The 18,452-nt window shown below is 38.2% G+C and overlaps 4 protein-coding genes across 9 annotated transcripts; 3 read left to right on the top strand and 1 right to left on the bottom strand.

Annotated features, from left to right (window-relative positions):
• The first annotated feature begins 451 nt into the window (after positions 1-451).
• On the top strand, positions 452-3,866 carry LOC103329229 (scarecrow-like transcription factor PAT1). Of its 2 annotated transcripts, XM_008231662.3 has the most exons (3): positions 571-588; positions 700-805; positions 1,718-3,866. In XM_008231662.3, the coding sequence occupies exon 3, from the start codon at positions 1,952-1,954 to the stop codon at positions 3,491-3,493; it is 1,542 nt and encodes a 513-aa protein (XP_008229884.2). In that variant the 5' UTR covers positions 571-588; positions 700-805; positions 1,718-1,951; the 3' UTR covers positions 3,494-3,866. The 2 variants fall into 2 exon arrangements, with proteins under 2 accessions (XP_008229883.2, XP_008229884.2); XM_008231661.2 differs by lacking the exon at positions 700-805 and having other exon boundaries at positions 452-588.
• On the bottom strand, positions 3,817-7,900 carry ZAP1 (zinc-dependent activator protein-1). Of its 4 annotated transcripts, none has more exons than XM_008231657.3 (5): positions 7,655-7,900; positions 6,106-6,904; positions 5,870-6,020; positions 5,603-5,761; positions 3,817-4,780 (listed from the first exon to the last, which is right to left on the bottom strand). In XM_008231657.3, exons 2-5 carry the CDS (start codon positions 6,701-6,703, stop codon positions 4,228-4,230), a joined length of 1,461 nt encoding a protein of 486 aa, XP_008229879.2. In that variant the 5' UTR covers positions 6,704-6,904; positions 7,655-7,900; the 3' UTR covers positions 3,817-4,227. The 4 variants fall into 4 exon arrangements, with proteins under 4 accessions (XP_008229879.2, XP_008229878.2, XP_008229880.2 ...); XM_008231656.3 differs by having other exon boundaries at positions 6,106-6,861; XM_008231658.2 differs by having other exon boundaries at positions 6,106-6,857.
• A 2,293-nt stretch (positions 7,901-10,193) lies between these two features.
• Positions 10,194-12,168, top strand: LOC103329227 (DGCR14-like protein). The gene is given in 2 exon segments (XM_008231655.2): positions 10,194-11,702; positions 11,705-12,168. Coding segments are annotated over 2 exon segments (1,509 nt in total). The 5' UTR covers positions 10,194-10,411; the 3' UTR covers positions 11,923-12,168.
• Positions 12,169-13,406: 1,238 nt separating this feature from the next.
• LOC103329226 (putative serine/threonine-protein kinase WNK11) lies at positions 13,407-16,525 on the top strand. 2 transcript variants are annotated; one of them, XM_008231654.3, is made up of 4 exons: positions 13,407-13,596; positions 13,765-13,874; positions 14,666-15,183; positions 15,855-16,525. In XM_008231654.3, exons 3-4 carry the CDS (start codon positions 14,680-14,682, stop codon positions 16,245-16,247), a joined length of 897 nt encoding a protein of 298 aa, XP_008229876.1. In that variant the 5' UTR covers positions 13,407-13,596; positions 13,765-13,874; positions 14,666-14,679; the 3' UTR covers positions 16,248-16,525. The 2 variants fall into 2 exon arrangements, with proteins under 2 accessions (XP_008229876.1, XP_008229875.1); XM_008231653.3 differs by lacking the exon at positions 13,765-13,874.
• Positions 16,526-18,452: the final 1,927 nt, after the last annotated feature.

Genomic DNA, 18,452 nt, shown 5'->3' with positions numbered 1-18,452 from the left:
TACATGAAAAGATCTCAGTTGTACTATTTTAAAGCTCATTTGTGAAGGTAGCATTAAATGAACTAAATAAATATTTCTGTAATTTTTTTTGGTACAAGCGATTGAATGAGGGTGGTTTACACAAATATTAATTAGGTGCCTCGAATCTCTGAGAGCATAAGTGAAAGTAGAAAAATTCAACCAACTGAGTTATACTCTACTGGCAATATTTATGTACTTTGTTTAAGGAAATGCTGGTCAGGTTAGGTTTGTACATCTATTTCTTTTTTTTTTTTCTTTTTTGGGTTTTTTTATGTTGTTGGGTTGGAGAGGCTTGGAGAGCACAGGGTGGTTGTAATAAAGGGGTTTTTCTGCAACTTCCCCTAGACCCAAATGCGGCAACTTGCAAACAAATCCTAGTGGTAATTATGTAATTTTGTATCAATTATAAGGCTTGTTTTAATTGAGAATTTTTTTATAGTCCACAGGTGGGAATTTCTCTAAAGAGGACCTTGCTCTCTTTTGTCTCTCTCACCAAGTCACTCCCCCACTCTCATAAAAGACTCTGGTATACAGTGCAATTTCAAGCTTCAAATTCATTCAACCAAGGTATTCCTGTCAACAAGACTTGATGTTTTCAAAGTTGGAATTCTTTGTCAAACAAACGGTCTAGCATTTATTAATTTTCCACTCAAATTCTCTGTTTTTCATTTGTAATAGTGGTCTTGCTACACTAGTCATTTTTTTGGGAAAATTTTGAGCTTTAAGTAGTGTTGCCATGGATGATTCTCTATTGCTCAAACTGGGTTGGTGATGTTTCTTCAAGGTATGTCAGATATGAGTTTTGTTTTCTTTTTGGTGGATTCTATGATGCTCTGTTTTCATATTCTCTGTTTTTGGCTGGAAAGACTGGCGCTTGGAGTTTGAATTGGCTTTTACAAGGCATATTGTTGTTTCATGTTCTTGTTTCTGTTTGAGATTTGGTGACCCTTTTTTATGATTTGAATGTTTGTGGAAAGCATCAAACTTTATCATTGGCTTGAAACAAATGGGTTTCTCACAGAACGAAAATTTGGATTCCAATTTGTTGGTGTTGGAGCCAAAGATTAAGCGCTTTATGTTTTTCTGAGCATATTGATTGGTCATTATTTATTTCCTTTGCTGATTTTGAAATGAAAGTCTGCATTCGAATTCATCATGGCAATTTCTTCTGAGATGCATTTGGTTGGAGAGGCTCATACATACTTCTTTTCACTTTCGAAATGGAAAGAATGCGGCAACGCGAGATCATTAAATTGGTCGGAGCTATATTGCACCAGAAATTTTGTGATCATTATCAATTCAAATCTATGGTTGGCAAAACTTTTTTATTTCTTTAATTGTTTGATCATATTTATGGAGATTGGCCACCTATAGTTGATCATTTTTCGTGTATACCATTTTAGAATTTTATATTTTTTTTCTCTGCTTATCTAGGTAATATTTCTGTTGTAAATAGCTTACATTGAATTTTTCACAGTTTGATAAAAAAAAAATATTTACCAGTATTTTCTAGTACAAATATTTTAAAGGACATAGAAATCGAGAATTGAAAACAAGAACTAGAATTGTCAGAGAACAATTAGACTATCATACACTAGGCTAAAATTGTCCCTTATGGTTTTCCTGCAGATTATGCTGTGTTTTGCCCTCTTTGTTCCAGATATCAGTGTAACCAATGTCTCTTGTTGTCATACAGATTATGTTTCTGGCAAGAGAATTCAAGGCCTCCTATGCTGCTCAAATGGAGACTGAATAACACCAAATAGAGAGACCGGACAAAGTCAACAATCAGACTATTCTTCAATGCAAACATCAAAGCATCACAGAAGTTCAGGCATGTCGAACCGATTGTGTTATCAGCCAATCCAAGAAGTAGAAGCCTACTGCTTGCCTCGGTTCCAAACTTTGGACCCCCAGGTGCTTTACAACAATGAGAGCAGCCAAAGTACCGTCTTCTCAGCTCAGAATTTTCATATTAAGTACTGCACTTTGGAGTCTTCCGCAGCAAATGGCAGCTACACTGTCTATAACTCCCCATCAACTGTCAATTTCTCGCCGAACGGAAGCCCGATGTCACAGCAAGATTCTCACTCATATCCACCACCTGACCAGTACCATTCCCCTGACCAGAATTATAGCTCTCCGAATAAGCGGATCCTGCATTACCGATGATGCAACCGACTTCAAGTACAAGCTGAAACAGTTAGAAACTGTAATGCTAGGTCCTGATTCCAATATTCTTGACAACTATTGCAGCACCTTTCAGAATGGGACTAGCAATACCCTGCCAGAAACGGATAGCTGGGGACAGATTATGGATTCAATCTCTAAAAGGGATTTAAAACAAGTCCTCATCTTCTGTGCAAAAGCAGTAGCAGATAATGATCTTTTACTGGCACAATGGATGATGGATGAACTACGCCAGATGGTGTCGGTTTCTGGTGAGCCAATTCAAAGGCTGGGAGCATATTTGTTGGAAGGACTAGTTGCACGGAGGGCATCCTCAGGGAGTAACATCTACAAAGCATTGAGATGCAAAGAACCAGCAAGTTCAGAACTACTCTCCTACATGCATATTCTTTATGAGGTTTGCCCCTACTTCAAATTCGGGTACATGTCTGCAAATGGAGCCATTGCAGAAGCCATGAAGGATGAAAATAGCGTTCACATAATTGATTTCCAAATTGGGCAGGGGAGTCAGTGGCTCACTCTAATCCAGGCCTTTGCAGCCAGACCTGGTGGACCACCCCACATCCGCATAACAGGCATTGACGACTCCATGTCAGCTTATGCCCGCGGAGGAGGACTAAATATTGTAGGGAAGAGGCTATCTAAGCTTGCCGAGTTGTTCAAAGTGCCATTTGAGTTCCATGCTGCTGCCATGTCTGGTTGCGAGGTTCAGCTGAAGCATCTCGGTGTTCGACCTGGGGAGGCATTGGCTATGAACTTTGCATTCATGCTGCACCACATGCCAGATGAGAGTGTCAGCACTCAGAATCATCGCGACCGGTTGTTGAGGTTGGTTAAGAGCTTGTCTCCAAAGGTAGTGACCCTTGTTGAACAAGAATCTAACACAAACACTGCTGCATTCTTTCCACGGTTTGTGGAAACACTAAATTACTACACTGCTATGTTCGAGTCAATCGATGTTACTCTTCCAAGGGATCATAAGGAAAGGATCAATGTAGAGCAACACTGCTTGGCTAGGGAGGTGGTTAACATAATCGCATGCGAGGGCGTTGAGAGGGTGGAAAGACATGAGCTTCTTGGGAAGTGGAGGTTGCGGTTCGCAATGGCTGGATTTACTCCATACCCTTTAAGCTCCTTGGTAAATGCCACCATCAAGACACTGCTAGACAACTACTCTGACAAATATAGGCTTCAAGAGAGAGATGGAGCTCTCTATCTTGGCTGGAAGAACAGAGATTTGGTTGCTTCTTGTGCCTGGAAGTGCAAACCGAGCACAAATTAAAGCATTTTTTCTTGGAGTGGAGGCAAGGCAGGCTTAGAATAGAACATGCTTTTTCTTTTTCAATCTGTTTGTACACTTATTAGCTGCTAACTGCTTATGAGAAGGGTGCCATCAACTGTGCACACTTCCATAAATTGAAGTTAGCCGTTTTCTGTTTCCATTTCATGCCATCAGACCTTTAGGTTTGGATGGCTGGGAGAGAGAACTGATTTCAGGAGGCATTGGGTTTGTACATGGTTGGAGTAACCGGCACAAGTGCTTCGTTTTTCCTCCTCCTTTTGCTTTTGTTTTTCTTTCGAGGCAGTTTAAATTGAACAGTCAAATAAAGAGAATTGAAAATGGAGTGATCATGCATGCTCTAGTTTGGTCTTCAGCATATCCAAGTTACAGGATTTTGAATCAAATACTACAAGGGTTTGTGCACAAAAACAGCTATCAGATATCAAGTGCTACTGAGTACTTGCTTAGTCTAATCTACGTCTTTGAGTTTATTCAATCCATATAAATAATTACACAACTATTGTTAGTCTTCCAATCTGCAGTTGAACATCATTGCCATTCCACCAAATCCTACCCTCCAACCAAGAGTGCCTTCCCCCACCGGCATCCTCTCTCCCGAAAAGACAAATAGAGGATGAAAGAATAAGATATACCCCTAGCACCAAGCAGGTCCTGATACATTAATACATTATTTAGGGTCTAGATGAATGTGGATCCAGCATTGCAGGTTAACTTTAGACAGGTTCTGCTTTTGGATTTTTTTGCTCCGGTGAATTACTTTCGGGACACAGATTGCCGTGAACGACCGTATCAATGCAGGCGTTGTTTCCTTCTGATTTAATTCCTGACTCGCCATTTTGCAATTCATTGGCCCTAGGAACAATTATATCGGGGGCATCACTTTCTTCTGTGGTACATGCTTTGCCAACCACTTGCTCATTTAATTTTCTTTCAGGACCCAGATCAGAATCAACGACCATATCACAGCCAGCAACATCACTTGATTTAGTTCTTGGCTCAACATTAAGTTGCTTGTTTGGTTTATCTTCGTGTTCTGGGCTAGTATCATGGCAGACAGCATTCCCTTCTGACGTAGTGCCAGACTCACCATTACGGGCCGTTGTAATCACATTTGATGCTGCTGCATTGTGGGTCACAGTCCTTGTGGGTGGCATATCATGATCATGTTGCCCCTCATATGTGGCTATAACAACTTTTGAATCATGAGACGCCCTCTCTACATGTTTCTTAACAGGGCACCCAGGATTTGAGCATCTGTAGTAACTCCTACGCAATGCAAGTGCAGAAGCAGAGCAGAGTCAGCAAAAAATTACACCAAAGAAAATAGGACCGAAAAATCAATACCAAGGAGATTAATTTCAAATTTTCAAAACATAAACAAATCTCGTCCACATCCTTCTCCAAGATACATACCAAGGAAGACAAAACGAAATAAAACCAGAAGCAGGACATGTTTGAACAAAGCTTACAGATGCATAGTGAATCATTTACCCAGTTGCCCTATTGTCTAAGAAGTAATCGGATCTACTTCTTCCGATTTATCATCAAAGCAAGATACAAGACTACAGAAGTATATGCAAGTTAAATGAAGGAAAACAATGCCTTATTTGGTCTAGGCAGTTACTGCATAGGAAATGGTTCCATGGAGGCACAAAAGTCTCAGAACGTGTGTTTTTTATGAATTTTTTTTTATTAAGGCACTTTGCCAGACATTGGTTTGCACCATTAGACCACATCCGCAATTAAGTCCTTAGTCCAGCTCAGGGGTGTCATAAAGCATGTAAATTACTTCCACCGGATACTATCATATTGCTGCAGTTGCAGTTTGATGCTACTAAGCAGTTGCAAACTTGCAATGATCACTACGTTTAAAATTTTCTTCCTTCCCCTTGCTTGCAAGTATCAAGCAGAAATATTAGGCTCACAGGCCAAAACTCTTAATGTAAACTTAGCCTGCATAAGCAGTGCATCTATCAAAACCATGATCTATACATTATTATATCTCCAAAACAAGAAGCAGGGTGGCAAAATTCAGGTACACACCTAATATAAAGAGTTAATACATGCTACCATTAAACTGATATGTACCTTGGATTTGGGTTGCCTTTTACTAACTTCTGCCCATATTTGCGCCATCTGTAGCCATCATTCACTATATCAGCCTCACTCATAGTCTGAACAACAACACGCGGTTCACCAGCTGGCTTATCCACCGGAATTGAGTTGCCATTATGTTTTTCCTTCTTCCTGTTTTTTTTTTTTTTTTTTTTTCCCCCCCCAAAATGGCAGTTAAACAAAGGTGAATACCATATACCACTACACACGAAAATCCAAAATAGCTAAGAATGAACATACTGTCTTTTTGAGTCTGGATCACCATCTCTGGTTCTATTTGATTGAGAGAGCACTCTCTGCACACCTTCATTATCTGCAACGGTTGATAGCTGAGCAGGATCCACTGGCTCAATCTGGTTAGATGTGTGGCCATGCACATCCGATGATTTGCCTTCAAATACAAGGTCATCAAATAAAAATCAAACAAGATTGGGTACTGTAACCAGAACTAGATAATAACTAAGTTTCATTCTCACCTTCGACACCAGTTAACAAAAGCTCTTCTGGTCTTTCTTCGACAATGGACACGAGAAAACTAACAGCTACTGGGACGTTAACTTGAGCTTTAGGATGTTGATGCTCACCAAAGTAAACAGTATCTGTTATCTGCCCATTATGTGTGCGCTCCACTTGCCTCTTCACTGGACATTTTGGATGCGTACATCTGTAGTAACTTCGTACATATGCATTTCCCTTAACAAGTTTCTGGCCGTATTTTCTCCAGTGATAACCATCCTCTAACCCTCTCTCTCGTGCTGTAGATGGAGTGCTTCCTTCTTGACCAGATCGCAAGACAAGGGCAGAGGTTTCAGGGGTTTGTGGTGCTTTCTCAGATGTTAAAGAGGTAACACTTCCTTCTTGATTTGATTGAGATGCAGTACCAACATCATCAGGCAGCTGTAACGATTTCTCAGGTATTAGAGACTGAACATTTCCTCTATGATCTGATTGCAGGGAACAGATCCCATTATCAGGAGTTTGATGTGGGGCATGAATTTCACTATTTGAACTCTCTTTCTTCGGTACTATATCAGAAGCAATTTTATCTGTCCCAGGTTCCCCTAGAGAAATCATGTGAGCTTGATTCTTGTATCAGATACAGAAGAGCCTGCACTTCAACTCACGGTGCCATCATCACAATTGACCTCGACCTCAAAAAGATGCACATACCACAAGTTGTTCAACTCTGATCATGTAAAGTAAGGACACGAATGGCGGTCAGGACTTCCTAGCTTCAGAACAGATCAGAACAGTCATAAGGTAATGTCCCAAGACCTAATTTTATTTGAACAAAGATCATGAACAGCACAATTGTATGGTTTTCAGGGGAAACAAAATTAATGAAAGCGGACTCTCCTATCAATGTGAAGGGATGTGCACATATATGCATATTTGTGCGTGGGTGCTCAGGTGTATACACGAATATATACTGTTTCAATTTGGTTTGAGCGTATTATTAAAGTAGTAGTAGAAGCAGTACTGGTACTTGTATTTCAAAATTTGCCACTTTTTAGAAGAAAAAAAAAACCTTCAAATTTGCAAAAAGAGGCATGAGACACCACCATAAACAAAATTTCAAATCTTTTGTTCCATCTATTACTCTTAGGGGGAAAAAAATTACCACTCAATAATTACCCAGAAATGTAAATTTTAGAATATACCCTCCATCACAGTCAAGGAGAAACAAAAAGTTGATGGCTTTAAAGAATTTAACTATTGAGTCAAACGATCCTACTAGTACTAGCTCAGTTCAGGAGAAGTTTTGGGTAACTGGAAGTAAAAAGATGGAAAATCCAAGGACTCGGCTACCTTATTTTTCACACTTTCTCATCACCCAAACAAAGCATATGCTAATTAAGAGCTACAACTACAGCAAAAAAAAAAAAAAAATTAAACGACAAAAAAAAAAAACCAAATCACATGAGCTCAGGTCAATTATATTTAAAAAATAAAAAATAAAGTGTAAATCAAATAATTATAATAATCATCTGCAAACCATCTATTTTGAAGCTCAAAATTACAAACCCTATAAATTTCGCGATCAGGTGCTCCAATTCCACGTGAAGCAGCCGGCTTTAGATTAAATCAGAGCCGTAGATCACGCCGTTGCTGGGGATTGAGCTGAAGGTAAGGAGCTGGGTGCAGTGAGAGACGACGAGTCGAAGCTCTGAGGTTTTCCAAAAGTCTAATCCGTAATACGATGAAGGGAGAAAGAGGGGGAGGAGAAATTTGCTGGCTGCGATGAGGTGCAGAGAGGAATCTTTGTTCCTTGTTTGTCTGGGGCTTTGATTGGTTATAAGCCGTTGGAATCTTTAAGCACGGAAAGCATGCGGGCCATAGGCTGGTTCTCCTTGGACTTGGACTTTGGTTTGGACCGTCATAACGCCATTTCCGGTGTGTAAATAGAACCGTGGCCCTTGGCCCATTTTAAAATCACTTTGATGCCAAATTTTATATGTTATTTTCTAACGACGTTAATTTAATTATTAATTATTATTTTAATACAAGTCATAATTTAAATTACTTTAAAATTTAATATGATTTATGGAGGGAGAAATTTGAATTTAGATGGAAGGTGGCGGATTCACTATCATAGCCAACGACCTAACGAGAAATATTTTATTTAAGGATATATGAGTTAGGTCAATTGATCAAGACAGTATGTCACCTAAGCTCAATCCACCTCTCTATACATCAAAATAATTTAGATAATAATTTGAACTTGGAATATAGCACTTGGAAGTGCTCATGTGCTTTGTGAAGAAAGCATTAACAATGTTTTTAGAGCATCCGTAATGCTTGCTCAACAATTTATTTCAATTCAGTTTAATAGTTCAATTTATTGAACTTTTTTAACAGCTATTGAACTGAACTACACTTTCACTTACAGTGGTGCAGTTCAATAGCTTACAAATTAAAAAGTATATCTTTTTAAATAATCAAATAAAATAAAATGAATAAAGTTAATTACAATAAGAATTATACAATTAAAATGGTTTCAAATGTATCTTTAAAAAGATACCAATTTTGAATATATAATTTTAAAAATTAGTAAAAAAAAAATTCTTTGGTTGGTGATAAGATTATATTAACACTTTTTTCTAAAGAATTGGAAGTTGAGATTCAATGAGAATACATCAACACCACATCAAAGCACATCTTTTTCAGGTTATTGCATAACAAAATTGAATATGAATAAGCAAAATTGAATTTGGATAAGCATAATGCTTTGAACTTGGTATATAGCACTTAGAAGTGCTCATGTGCTTTGTGAATAAAGCATTAACAATGTCTTAGAACATCCACAATGGGCTCCCTAAACCACTTCCTTAGAACAAATTTTAGGGAGGAATGATAAAAATACAACTCCAACCACGCTCCCTATCCACCTCCTGAAATAGGGAGTCCTCTAGGAGCTCCTAAATTTGAGGAGAGAGAAAGGACTCCTAGTGGCTCCCTATAATTTAATGTTGTTTTATTTAATGAGTATTTCAAACTTTTATTTAATGCTAACCATTTTTTATTTACAAATTTATAAATTTTTATTTATAGACTATTTAAACATAGATGGGTGTGTTTACCCTCCATTTTGGTGTTTTAGTGAAACTCCTTTTTAAAAAGAGAGGACCAATCAAAAAGAGTTATAGCATTTATGACTCTCCAAATTATGGAGTATGGTTGGAGTTGAAATTTTTTAGAGAGCTCCTAAAATAGCTTTTCTTATATTATTAGCCAAATTTTAGCTAAGAAATAGAGAGCATCATTGTGATGCTCTTAGAGCATGGAGGACTCGAACCCATGACCTTTCCTCGAGTAAGCAATTACTCCAAACTACTTCACTAGTGTTTGCATTGTTAATTAAATACATCACACGTCCTATTGTTTTCTTCAAGTCCTGCCAAAACAACGACTTGACCACGTAGAAATCAAAACAAAGACTTGACCACATAGAAACCAAAACAAAAAGACTTGACCACATTGAAACCAAGCAAAATTCTTAATAAAACTATAAACTCTAAACTCTATAAATACAACTCTCCTACACACTCTTTACTCACAACTCTTTTTCCACAACTCTTCCACCACAAATTTTCTTGCTCAGTCGTTCCATAGAGAGAGGCTAGTATACAAATTAGTGAAAACTTGGAAAAAAAATTTAACAGCTAATTTAAATTAAATGTAATGGAAAAATTAAAAAGTAAAAGTAATATTGTCTATGTGTTAATAAGAGAGAGGCTGCAAAGTTATTATAGTGGCCCAGCTTATTGAAATGAATTTCATTTCATAGTTATAAGATGAATTAAACTTTACCATTGCAGTCCAAAGCTCAATTTATTGAAATAAAATTGAAATGACCTGCACCATTACGGATGCTCTTAAAATTTGGTTGTCAAAAACGTTTAAAATTGTTTTTTTTTTTTTTTTTTGGAAAAAACGTTTCTAACTGTTTAAATACCCTTTTAGCCATTGCCTTGATTTAAAACCTCAACTATTGACTAAACATGCGGGTTAAAAATGTATTTCCATCCTCTTTCCTTAATTCCAGGGAAATACCGTACGCGCAATTTAGGACATACGCCGCCACATAGATTCGCACGCGTTTCGTCCCTTTGACAAAATCAGCCCCCAATTTCCAATCCAAGCACGGAGAGGAAAGAGCAAACCCTAAACCTAAAAGGAAAGTTCGTCCTTTAATTCTCGCCAAAACCCTCAATTTCACACTCAATTGCAATCTAACCTTCTCATTCTATCAAAAATCGTAATCCCCAATTCTCAAGAAGAATGCTTCTCACTCCGGGTCACTCTCCTCGCCACCTCTCATCCCCTTCACCGTCTGCAATTTCCGATAGTTCGGTCCAAACCCCAAGAAGTTCAGCCCAAATCACTTCCAGAAACCCTAGAGGCCATCCCACAGTCCTCGACGAAGACACCTATGTCGCCGCGATCGAGAAGATCATCGAAAGGGACTTCTTTCCCGATATCTCGAAGCTTCGGGACCGCCTTGACTGGCTCGAAGCGATCAAGACCCGCGACCCGGTTCAGATCCGCGATGCCCAGTTGAAGATCATTGAGCGCCGCGGCAAGAAGGTAACTCATAATCCTGACCCTGATGGTAGAACCCCTGGTTCGACTTTTATGCGTAGTTTCACCCCTGCCGATGAATTTGATGGTAAAACCCCGAAAACTCCCGGTGTTTCAAATATGGGATTGTTTGGTGAGGTAGAGTCTAACGGGGCTGATGATGGGGTAGAGGCCTCGTTGTCGCTCGACCAGTTTTTTAGGCGGTATACGAGTGAGGACAATCAGAGTTTTGCAAATATTATGGAGAAGGTGAATAGGAAGAGGAAGGAGAGATATGAGTATTTGACAGAAGGAGAAAAGGAGGATGTTAAATCGATTGAGGATGCCAAGAGGGATAGGATTACAGATGGGTATGGGACGTCTGATCAGCCCCCCTTTACATTGGAAGGGTGCAAGTTTACGGCAAAGAATTTGCTGATGTATCATCCAGCTGATCGCGGTGAGGCCCCGTTGACAACAGAGGAACGGGCAGTTAGGATGAAGTGTTTGGAGAAGGAGATTAGTCGAGCCAATACTCGATTGCATGGCAAGATGCTGGATTCTAGGCCAAAGGAGGATGGTATGGCTGAGGTTCTTTATACCACAGTTGCAGGTGCAACCCCAGTTATTATGGATAGGGATGGGGATAAGTTTAAGAAGTATGATTTGGATGATTTGAGGAAGACCCCGAATCCGTTTTATGTGGAATCTGGGAAGAAAGCGGAGAATGGTTATAGTTTTGTGCGGACACCATCACCAGCACCGGGTGTTGATGAATCTCCATTTATTACATGGGGTGAAATTGAAGGGACTCCCCTGAGGTTGGACCTGGAGGACACTCCGATTGATATTGGCGGTGGTGAAGGGCCTCATTATAGGATCCCATGCCCCCCTGTAAGAGATGAAAAGGCTCACTCACTGTCAAGGGAAGCTGCACGCAAATTGAGGGAAAGGTCAAAAATGTTTCAGAAGCCACCATTGCCAACGCCCTCTAGAGGTGGCAGTGCCAGTCCAGTGTGCGGACGCTATCTCCCGCTGCCCAGAAGTTTGTCAGGAATGCAATTGCCAAGTCTTCATCTTCTGTTGATGAAACTCTTCGTGCTAGTTACAGAGGTACAAGTCCTGGGTTTTCTACGCCTAAAGGTGGGAGGAGTATGTCAAGGTTGGGAAGAGATGCTAGTATCATTTCAAGATCACCATCTCCAAGGGTGGACTCTAATCCTCCTTGGTAATTGGGAGTTTTCTTTGTTTAGAATCAATGCTTTGTCTAGGCCTTATGTGTTTTAACCATATATGTAAAAATTCAGTTGTTTCTCTTTCTGTTGATAAGTGGAAGATTATTATAACAAGCTCCAAATATTCTAGATTTCCATGCTTGTTTTTAACAATGTCAGTTTCGATTTCGTACTTCACTACTTGTTCCATTGAAGGTCTTTTATATGAAATGCAATAAATTTAGGATGTAAGTTTTGTTCAAACTTCTGTCAGTATTTCAGTTTTAGATTGTGATATGTTGTATCAATTTCATCGTGTTCCTCTTCACAAAGTTATTAAGCTCCAATCCATATGTGTTTGGAAAGTTACTTAAGCGCTGATGGAAAATATAATACAGAGAACTATTACTTGTTGAGTGGCAAAAATCTGAAAGGTAACTAGCTACTGTTGTTAGTGGGGTTATGACTTGGTAATGGATGTAGTTTCAAAATGTTGGATTAAATCTTGGTACCATTGCTGGATGATTCTTTTGGTTGATGTGGATTGTTTGTTTTGTCATTCAACGTTTTGCTGTATTTCAGTATTGCAGCAGAGTCTTATCATGCTGTTGAGGATATGAACTTTGTCTGGTCATTCTGTAGAGAAATAGATTCATTAGGTTTTGCTGGTCTATGGAGGATGCATAATCCTCTCATCTAATATGGAGTTGAAAGACTGTATTAGAATCACTCATTGTCGTCGAAAAATAGACCTGCAAATCTTGGCTGCCTAAATCTGCTTCAACCTTTCAAACTTTTATGAACTGGTCATTAAAGTTGAGACCATTTCACTTGCATGGACTGAAGTTGGCATCTGCTATCCGTGCCTCTCGGAGTCCTTCTAAAAGGTCAGATACAGTGTTTGGAAAATCTTGGCTGGATTCTGGCACGGGTGCTACGTGAAGTTTGAGCAGTAAGGGAGGCTCTTTTAATTTGGTCACTCACTTCTTTCATTTTACTTTTATTACCTACTCTGTCTGCTTGACCATCATGAGAGCTCTTTGATTTGTTTTCGACTTCTTCATGGACCAGCCATCGACTTTTACAGTTGGGTACTTTCACAAGCTTCACATGCCAACAGATTCTTCTATGTCTGCACAATAATGCCAAAAAAATTACCAAAATGTTTAACAAATTTGAACATTATTTGCTAATTGACCAAATTGAATACTTGTTTGACAGGGCGTAATGAGATATTTCCTCTTCCTGCCAATCAAATTTTGACATATGTATAAAAATAATTTATAAAAAACTTAAAAGGAAAAACATTTACACACATGTGAAATTGTTATTGGTAGGAATGTAGGAGTTTTTATCGAAATTTGGAAAGAATTTTTCTTCTCATAATTGAAAAGCAACCAAAATAATACATAAATAAACAAAGATAAAATAAAAAGAAAGAATAAAATCTCTAACAGCGTAACCTTCTTTATATTCTCGATACGAACAGCTGATAAACTTGACCAGAAAAAACAGCTGAGAAAAGCGAAGCTGAAGTCGTTATTCGATCTACGAAACGACGTCGTTAGTAGAAACTGATCCCGCTTCAATGCAGTTATAAATAGAGCCGTCCCTTTACCACCATTTTCTCTCACTCTCTCTCTTCGCTTCGCAGAGCTTCCCTGTTATTCGCGTTTACCAAAGAATCTCAAGGTACTCTCTCTCTCTCTCTCTCTCTCTCTCTCTCTCTCTTCTCTCTTTCTTGAAGTGCAGGTAGTATGTATGTATGCATGCATGTATGTATGTATGTATGAGAAATTGAGAGCTGTAATCGTTGCTTAGCGTGCATAAGAATCTATTTGATACATTTAGCACTTGCAGTTTCTGACGATCTTTCTAAGAATTGGATTTCAAATCATCTTCAGCATGATTAGCGCTTCAATTTCAGCCTTTCTTCTCCTTCTTTCGCTCTGATTTTCTTCACTGATTTGGTATGTAGTTCTCAAAACTCTGCGTTTCTTGGCAGTTTACATTCATACATACACATACGCACGCACACAAGTGTGTAATTTGGTTATGTAACCCTCAGAAACTTGTTTCTTTACGCGGTGCTTAATTTTGTAGTAATCAGACTTCTTTTTATTTTTTATTTGGTAGTGATTTTGTGATTTTGTTTTCTGTTTTACTGTGTGCTTGATTTGTGTTCTGATAGTTTATCTCCGTTTGTTTCTGCATGTATAATTGTGCATGAATGAGATTGAAATTATGTAACTGAAAACGTAGTTCTGTAATTAGAAAGAATCAAGATTCAGTTGGAGCTATCTTTCTTTACCTTACTATTGAAATTCAGTTGAGCCTTCTTACTTCGCCTTACAATTTCTAACTGTTCTTTTTTGGCTTAATTTTCTGATTACCTGTTGATGATTTTGCAGTATAGTTGTATGACCCTGTGTATCTGTGTAGAGAGTGATGGTTAAAATTCCTTCTTCAGTTTTGCTGCTGAAACTCAAGTTGTGATAATAATAATCAGAAATTAATTTTCTCTGCGGAACGCGTCGGGTGGCATTTGCATTTCTTCATTCAGATCTTTTTTTTATTTTATTATTATTTTATTTGTTACTCATTTGCTGGAAAATTTAGAGTTAATTAGTTCTCATGCATCACAGCAGTAGGACTAGTGTTCTATTCTGTTTCTGTTTGGATCATTTGGGTGAATTGTCTTTGAAGTCCCTTGTGAAGGGTATAGCTATTTAGAGCTTTAACTGGTTCTTTACCTCATCAGATTGATCTTTGAAGATGCCAATCGAGAACTCAAACACGTCTGATCGAGATACTGAGCCATTTGTGGAGGTTGATCCAACTGGGCGGTTTGGGCGGTATGATGATCTCCTTGGTCATGGTGCTGTGAAGAAGGTTTATAGGGCTTTTGATCAGGAGGAAGGTACAGAGGTGGCCTGGAATCAGGTCCGCTTGAGGACTTTCAGTGAAGATCCAACTCTCATAAACCGGCTTTACTCAGAGGTTAAGCTATTGAGCACATTGAAGAACAAGTATATCATTGTTTGTTACAGTGTTTGGAAGGATGAGGCGCACAACACTTTGAATTTCATCACTGAGGTGTGCACATCTGGAAACCTGAGGCAATACAGGAAGAAGCATCGCCATGTGTCTATTAGGGCTTTGAAGAAGTGGTCAAGACAGGTGCTTGAGGGATTGGAATACCTCCATACACATGAGCCATGCATCATTCACAGAGATCTCAATTGCAGCAACATCTTCATCAATGGGAACACTGGCCAGGTAATTATAACTCGTAAGTTGGATCAACTTGTTTCTCCTGATTTCTGTGAGCATAAATTGGGTCGCTCTCTTTTTCGTCAGTATGAATTTTATAATCTGTTTGGACTAATGAAATTGCTCTGCTATTCCCAAATCGGAGTTAATATATATAGCTAACAATAGGCAATTTATTTTTAGGGTCATGCAATCCAAATCTTTGATAGTGTTTTCATGTAAACTTGAAGAACACGAAGTGATAAGTTAGATGAGGGTTTTGGGGTAATTATTTAGGCCTATTTTGTTCAGATGGAAAATCAATCTGAGTAGCGCATGCCAGTAAGATGAGGTTGGATTTCTCTATGTTTCCACTAAACAGACTTTTCCATCCTATTCTTGTGATGTTGCAGCATTTCTATATTTACATTCTACTCTGCATCATCATATAGTCCTTAGTGATTTTGGGGTACATCCATTTTTCTGAACCCCCAAAGAGCCTTGCATGTTTTGATTGAAGAGTTGAATATCTGGTGTGAACTACAAAATTTAGAATTTATATCCCCACTTCATGTAGAATTTCCTAATTAATATTATAGGAATGCAAATCCAATATCCTAATTCAGGTCTATCCTTTTTTCATGAACCTTTTCATAAGTTTCTGGCCCTGCCTGAACCATTATGCATTTGATTTATAGGTGAAAATTGGTGATCTGGGATTTGCAGCAATAGTTGGTAAGAACCATGAAGCACATTCGATTTTAGGGACACCTGAGTATATGGCACCTGAGCTATACGAGGAGGACTATACAGAGATGGTGGACATATACTCCTTTGGGATGTGCTTGCTGGAGATGGTGACAATGGAGATACCATACAGTGAATGTGACTCTGTTGCCAAGATATACAAGAAGGTCACGGCCGGTATTAAGCCTGAAGGCTTGAACAAGGTGACTGATCCAGAGGTGAAGGCGTTCATTGAGAAATCCATAGCCCAACCAAGGGCAAGACCTAGTGCCTCTGATCTTCTCAAGGACCCTTTCTTGTCTGAACCCAAATCCAATATTGAAGAGATTGAACTAATCCTCTGATGGCTTTTCGACATTAATGATCTTTTAGAGACCTCATTTGATGATGATCTAGGGGTTTGGCTCTCATTTCTGAACCATCACAACTGATCCATGGTGTTTCTGTTCAAGTATATACCTATAGACTCTCTCTCTCTCTCTCTCTCTGTGACATCTGTAATGTAGATTCTAGTAATAGAGATATTGGTAATGCTGTGTAGTTGAATTTGTATTAAAAACAAAAATATTTTGAGAATATTATGAAAAATTCAATGAGACTGCTTTAGCAATAGCTCTCTCTCTCTCTCTCTCTCTCTCTCATACTGGTAAAATAAAATCAGTGGAGTGTTCACTTACCTTTCTTCCCATGGTTATTTACACTAACACCCCTGAGATTTTCGGAGTTTTCACATAGAATTTGCATCTCATGAAAATAAAAACATAAAAGTTTCTCATTGAGAATAATATTACAGCGATCCCTTGACAGATTAAAAAGAGATTTTCTATTTAAACCCCACACTTCTCTTAGTTCACCCCATGTTCTAAGTTCACCCCAACTTTTAATTTAAATTTTCACAATTTCTAAGAAAACCCCACTATCTTCCCAAACTACCCTTAAATACACCCCAAACTAAAAAAATAAAAACTAAAAGAGATTTTTTATTTAAATCCCACAATTTTCTTTGTTCTCAACAAAAAAAAAACACAAACAAATGAAACCACAAATCAGAAATTTAATATTTTCTAGAAAAGAGAACAACTTTACCTCTCTTCAAGAACTGTAACTGAAATTCTAACACTTTGGTATTTTTGAGTTGAGAGAGAGAGAGAGAGAGAGTTTGTAAACATGAAGTTGGAAGGAGGTTTTTAAAACTTAATATAAAGAGTGGTGGGGTGTGTGTATAGATGTACTAGGGTTAATTATTAAGTTGGATGACCTTTTTGTCTTTTTATACAATAATAAAACTTACAGCTTAATTATTTAAGTATTGGGGTGAACAAAGAGAAGTGCGGGGTTTAAATAGAAAATCTCAAAAAAACCATTATATTTATTACAAATTTATAAATAAACCCAATCCTACATATGTATTCATAAAAAAACCCAAACACTATTTAAACATAGAAACACACCCAAAATCAACCCCAAAGTCAACTTTTTGGGTGTGTTTATAAATAGGTTTTGAGTGTGTGTAATGATGGGTTTTGGGTGTGTTTATAAAGTGTTTTGGGTGTTGGATTTTTTTATAATTTCAACATCCATTTTGGGTGTTTTAGTGAAACTCCCTTTATTTATCCGCAGCTTTTAAGGGAATGTATTGCTTGAGCAAAAAGGATCATAGCTTAGCTGGTACTTCAGTTCAGTCCATGACAATTTGCTGTCTTCCTCTATGCTATAAGATATTTGTTTAGACGACAATTGTATACACGCAATTGTAATCAGGACCGCACACTCAAACATGAATTTACCTATTGGACGGTCAGATTGACTGTCTAACATGTTATGTATTTAGTATTATATACACACACAGATATACTATATATAATATAATGAAGTATAAAGTTGCATGGAAATACAAAGTAAAAGTAATTTTGGGGATTGGGGGTTGTTGGGAGAAAGCATCCAAAGCACCAGAATATTGACAACAATCAGAAGCCGTGCCGTCTTGGGTGTTTGTTATGCCACATAATACGTAAACACAACGCTTCGCCCGCAATTCATCTTCTCCCTTTATCATATTTTAATCATTTCCTCTCAACTAGTTTACCAATTTACATTGCCTCATTCTTCCCTTCTCAATTTCCCAACACATCCTTTGCAAATCTCCATGACTTCTCATCCCACCTCTTCTAACTAGAGTTTTCATGGGTACATGGCCTTCCTCATATATTGTGGGGTCTTTTTTTTCTTTTACCTTTCTGATCAACAATTGTCGTTCGTGAGATTTGAACTCACGACGGGGAGAAGCTAAGCCAAGATGTTGAGAAAATGAATGATCTAATCTAATTAATCGGTACAAAAGGAAAGTCCAATTGGACGGTTAGGATTTGCATTCAATTTGATGGTGTGCTAGTTTGGGTCACATACATGCATAGACAGAAAACTTGTTGTGCAAGCCTATGACATGGAAAGGAGTGGAGAATTACCATATTCTAGTGACTGGTAGCACCAAGAATTCAACTGCTCAGCACTCGAGAACGTTTTTGAAGCCTTAAAATTTGGACATTGAG

Source organism: Prunus mume, linkage group LG4 (assembly GCF_029339155.1).
Source record: "Prunus mume cultivar Tortuosa linkage group LG4, ASM2933915v1, whole genome shotgun sequence".
Classification (NCBI taxonomy): Eukaryota; Viridiplantae; Streptophyta; class Magnoliopsida; order Rosales; family Rosaceae; genus Prunus; species Prunus mume.
This window is presented reverse-complemented; position numbering and strand designations above follow the sequence as displayed.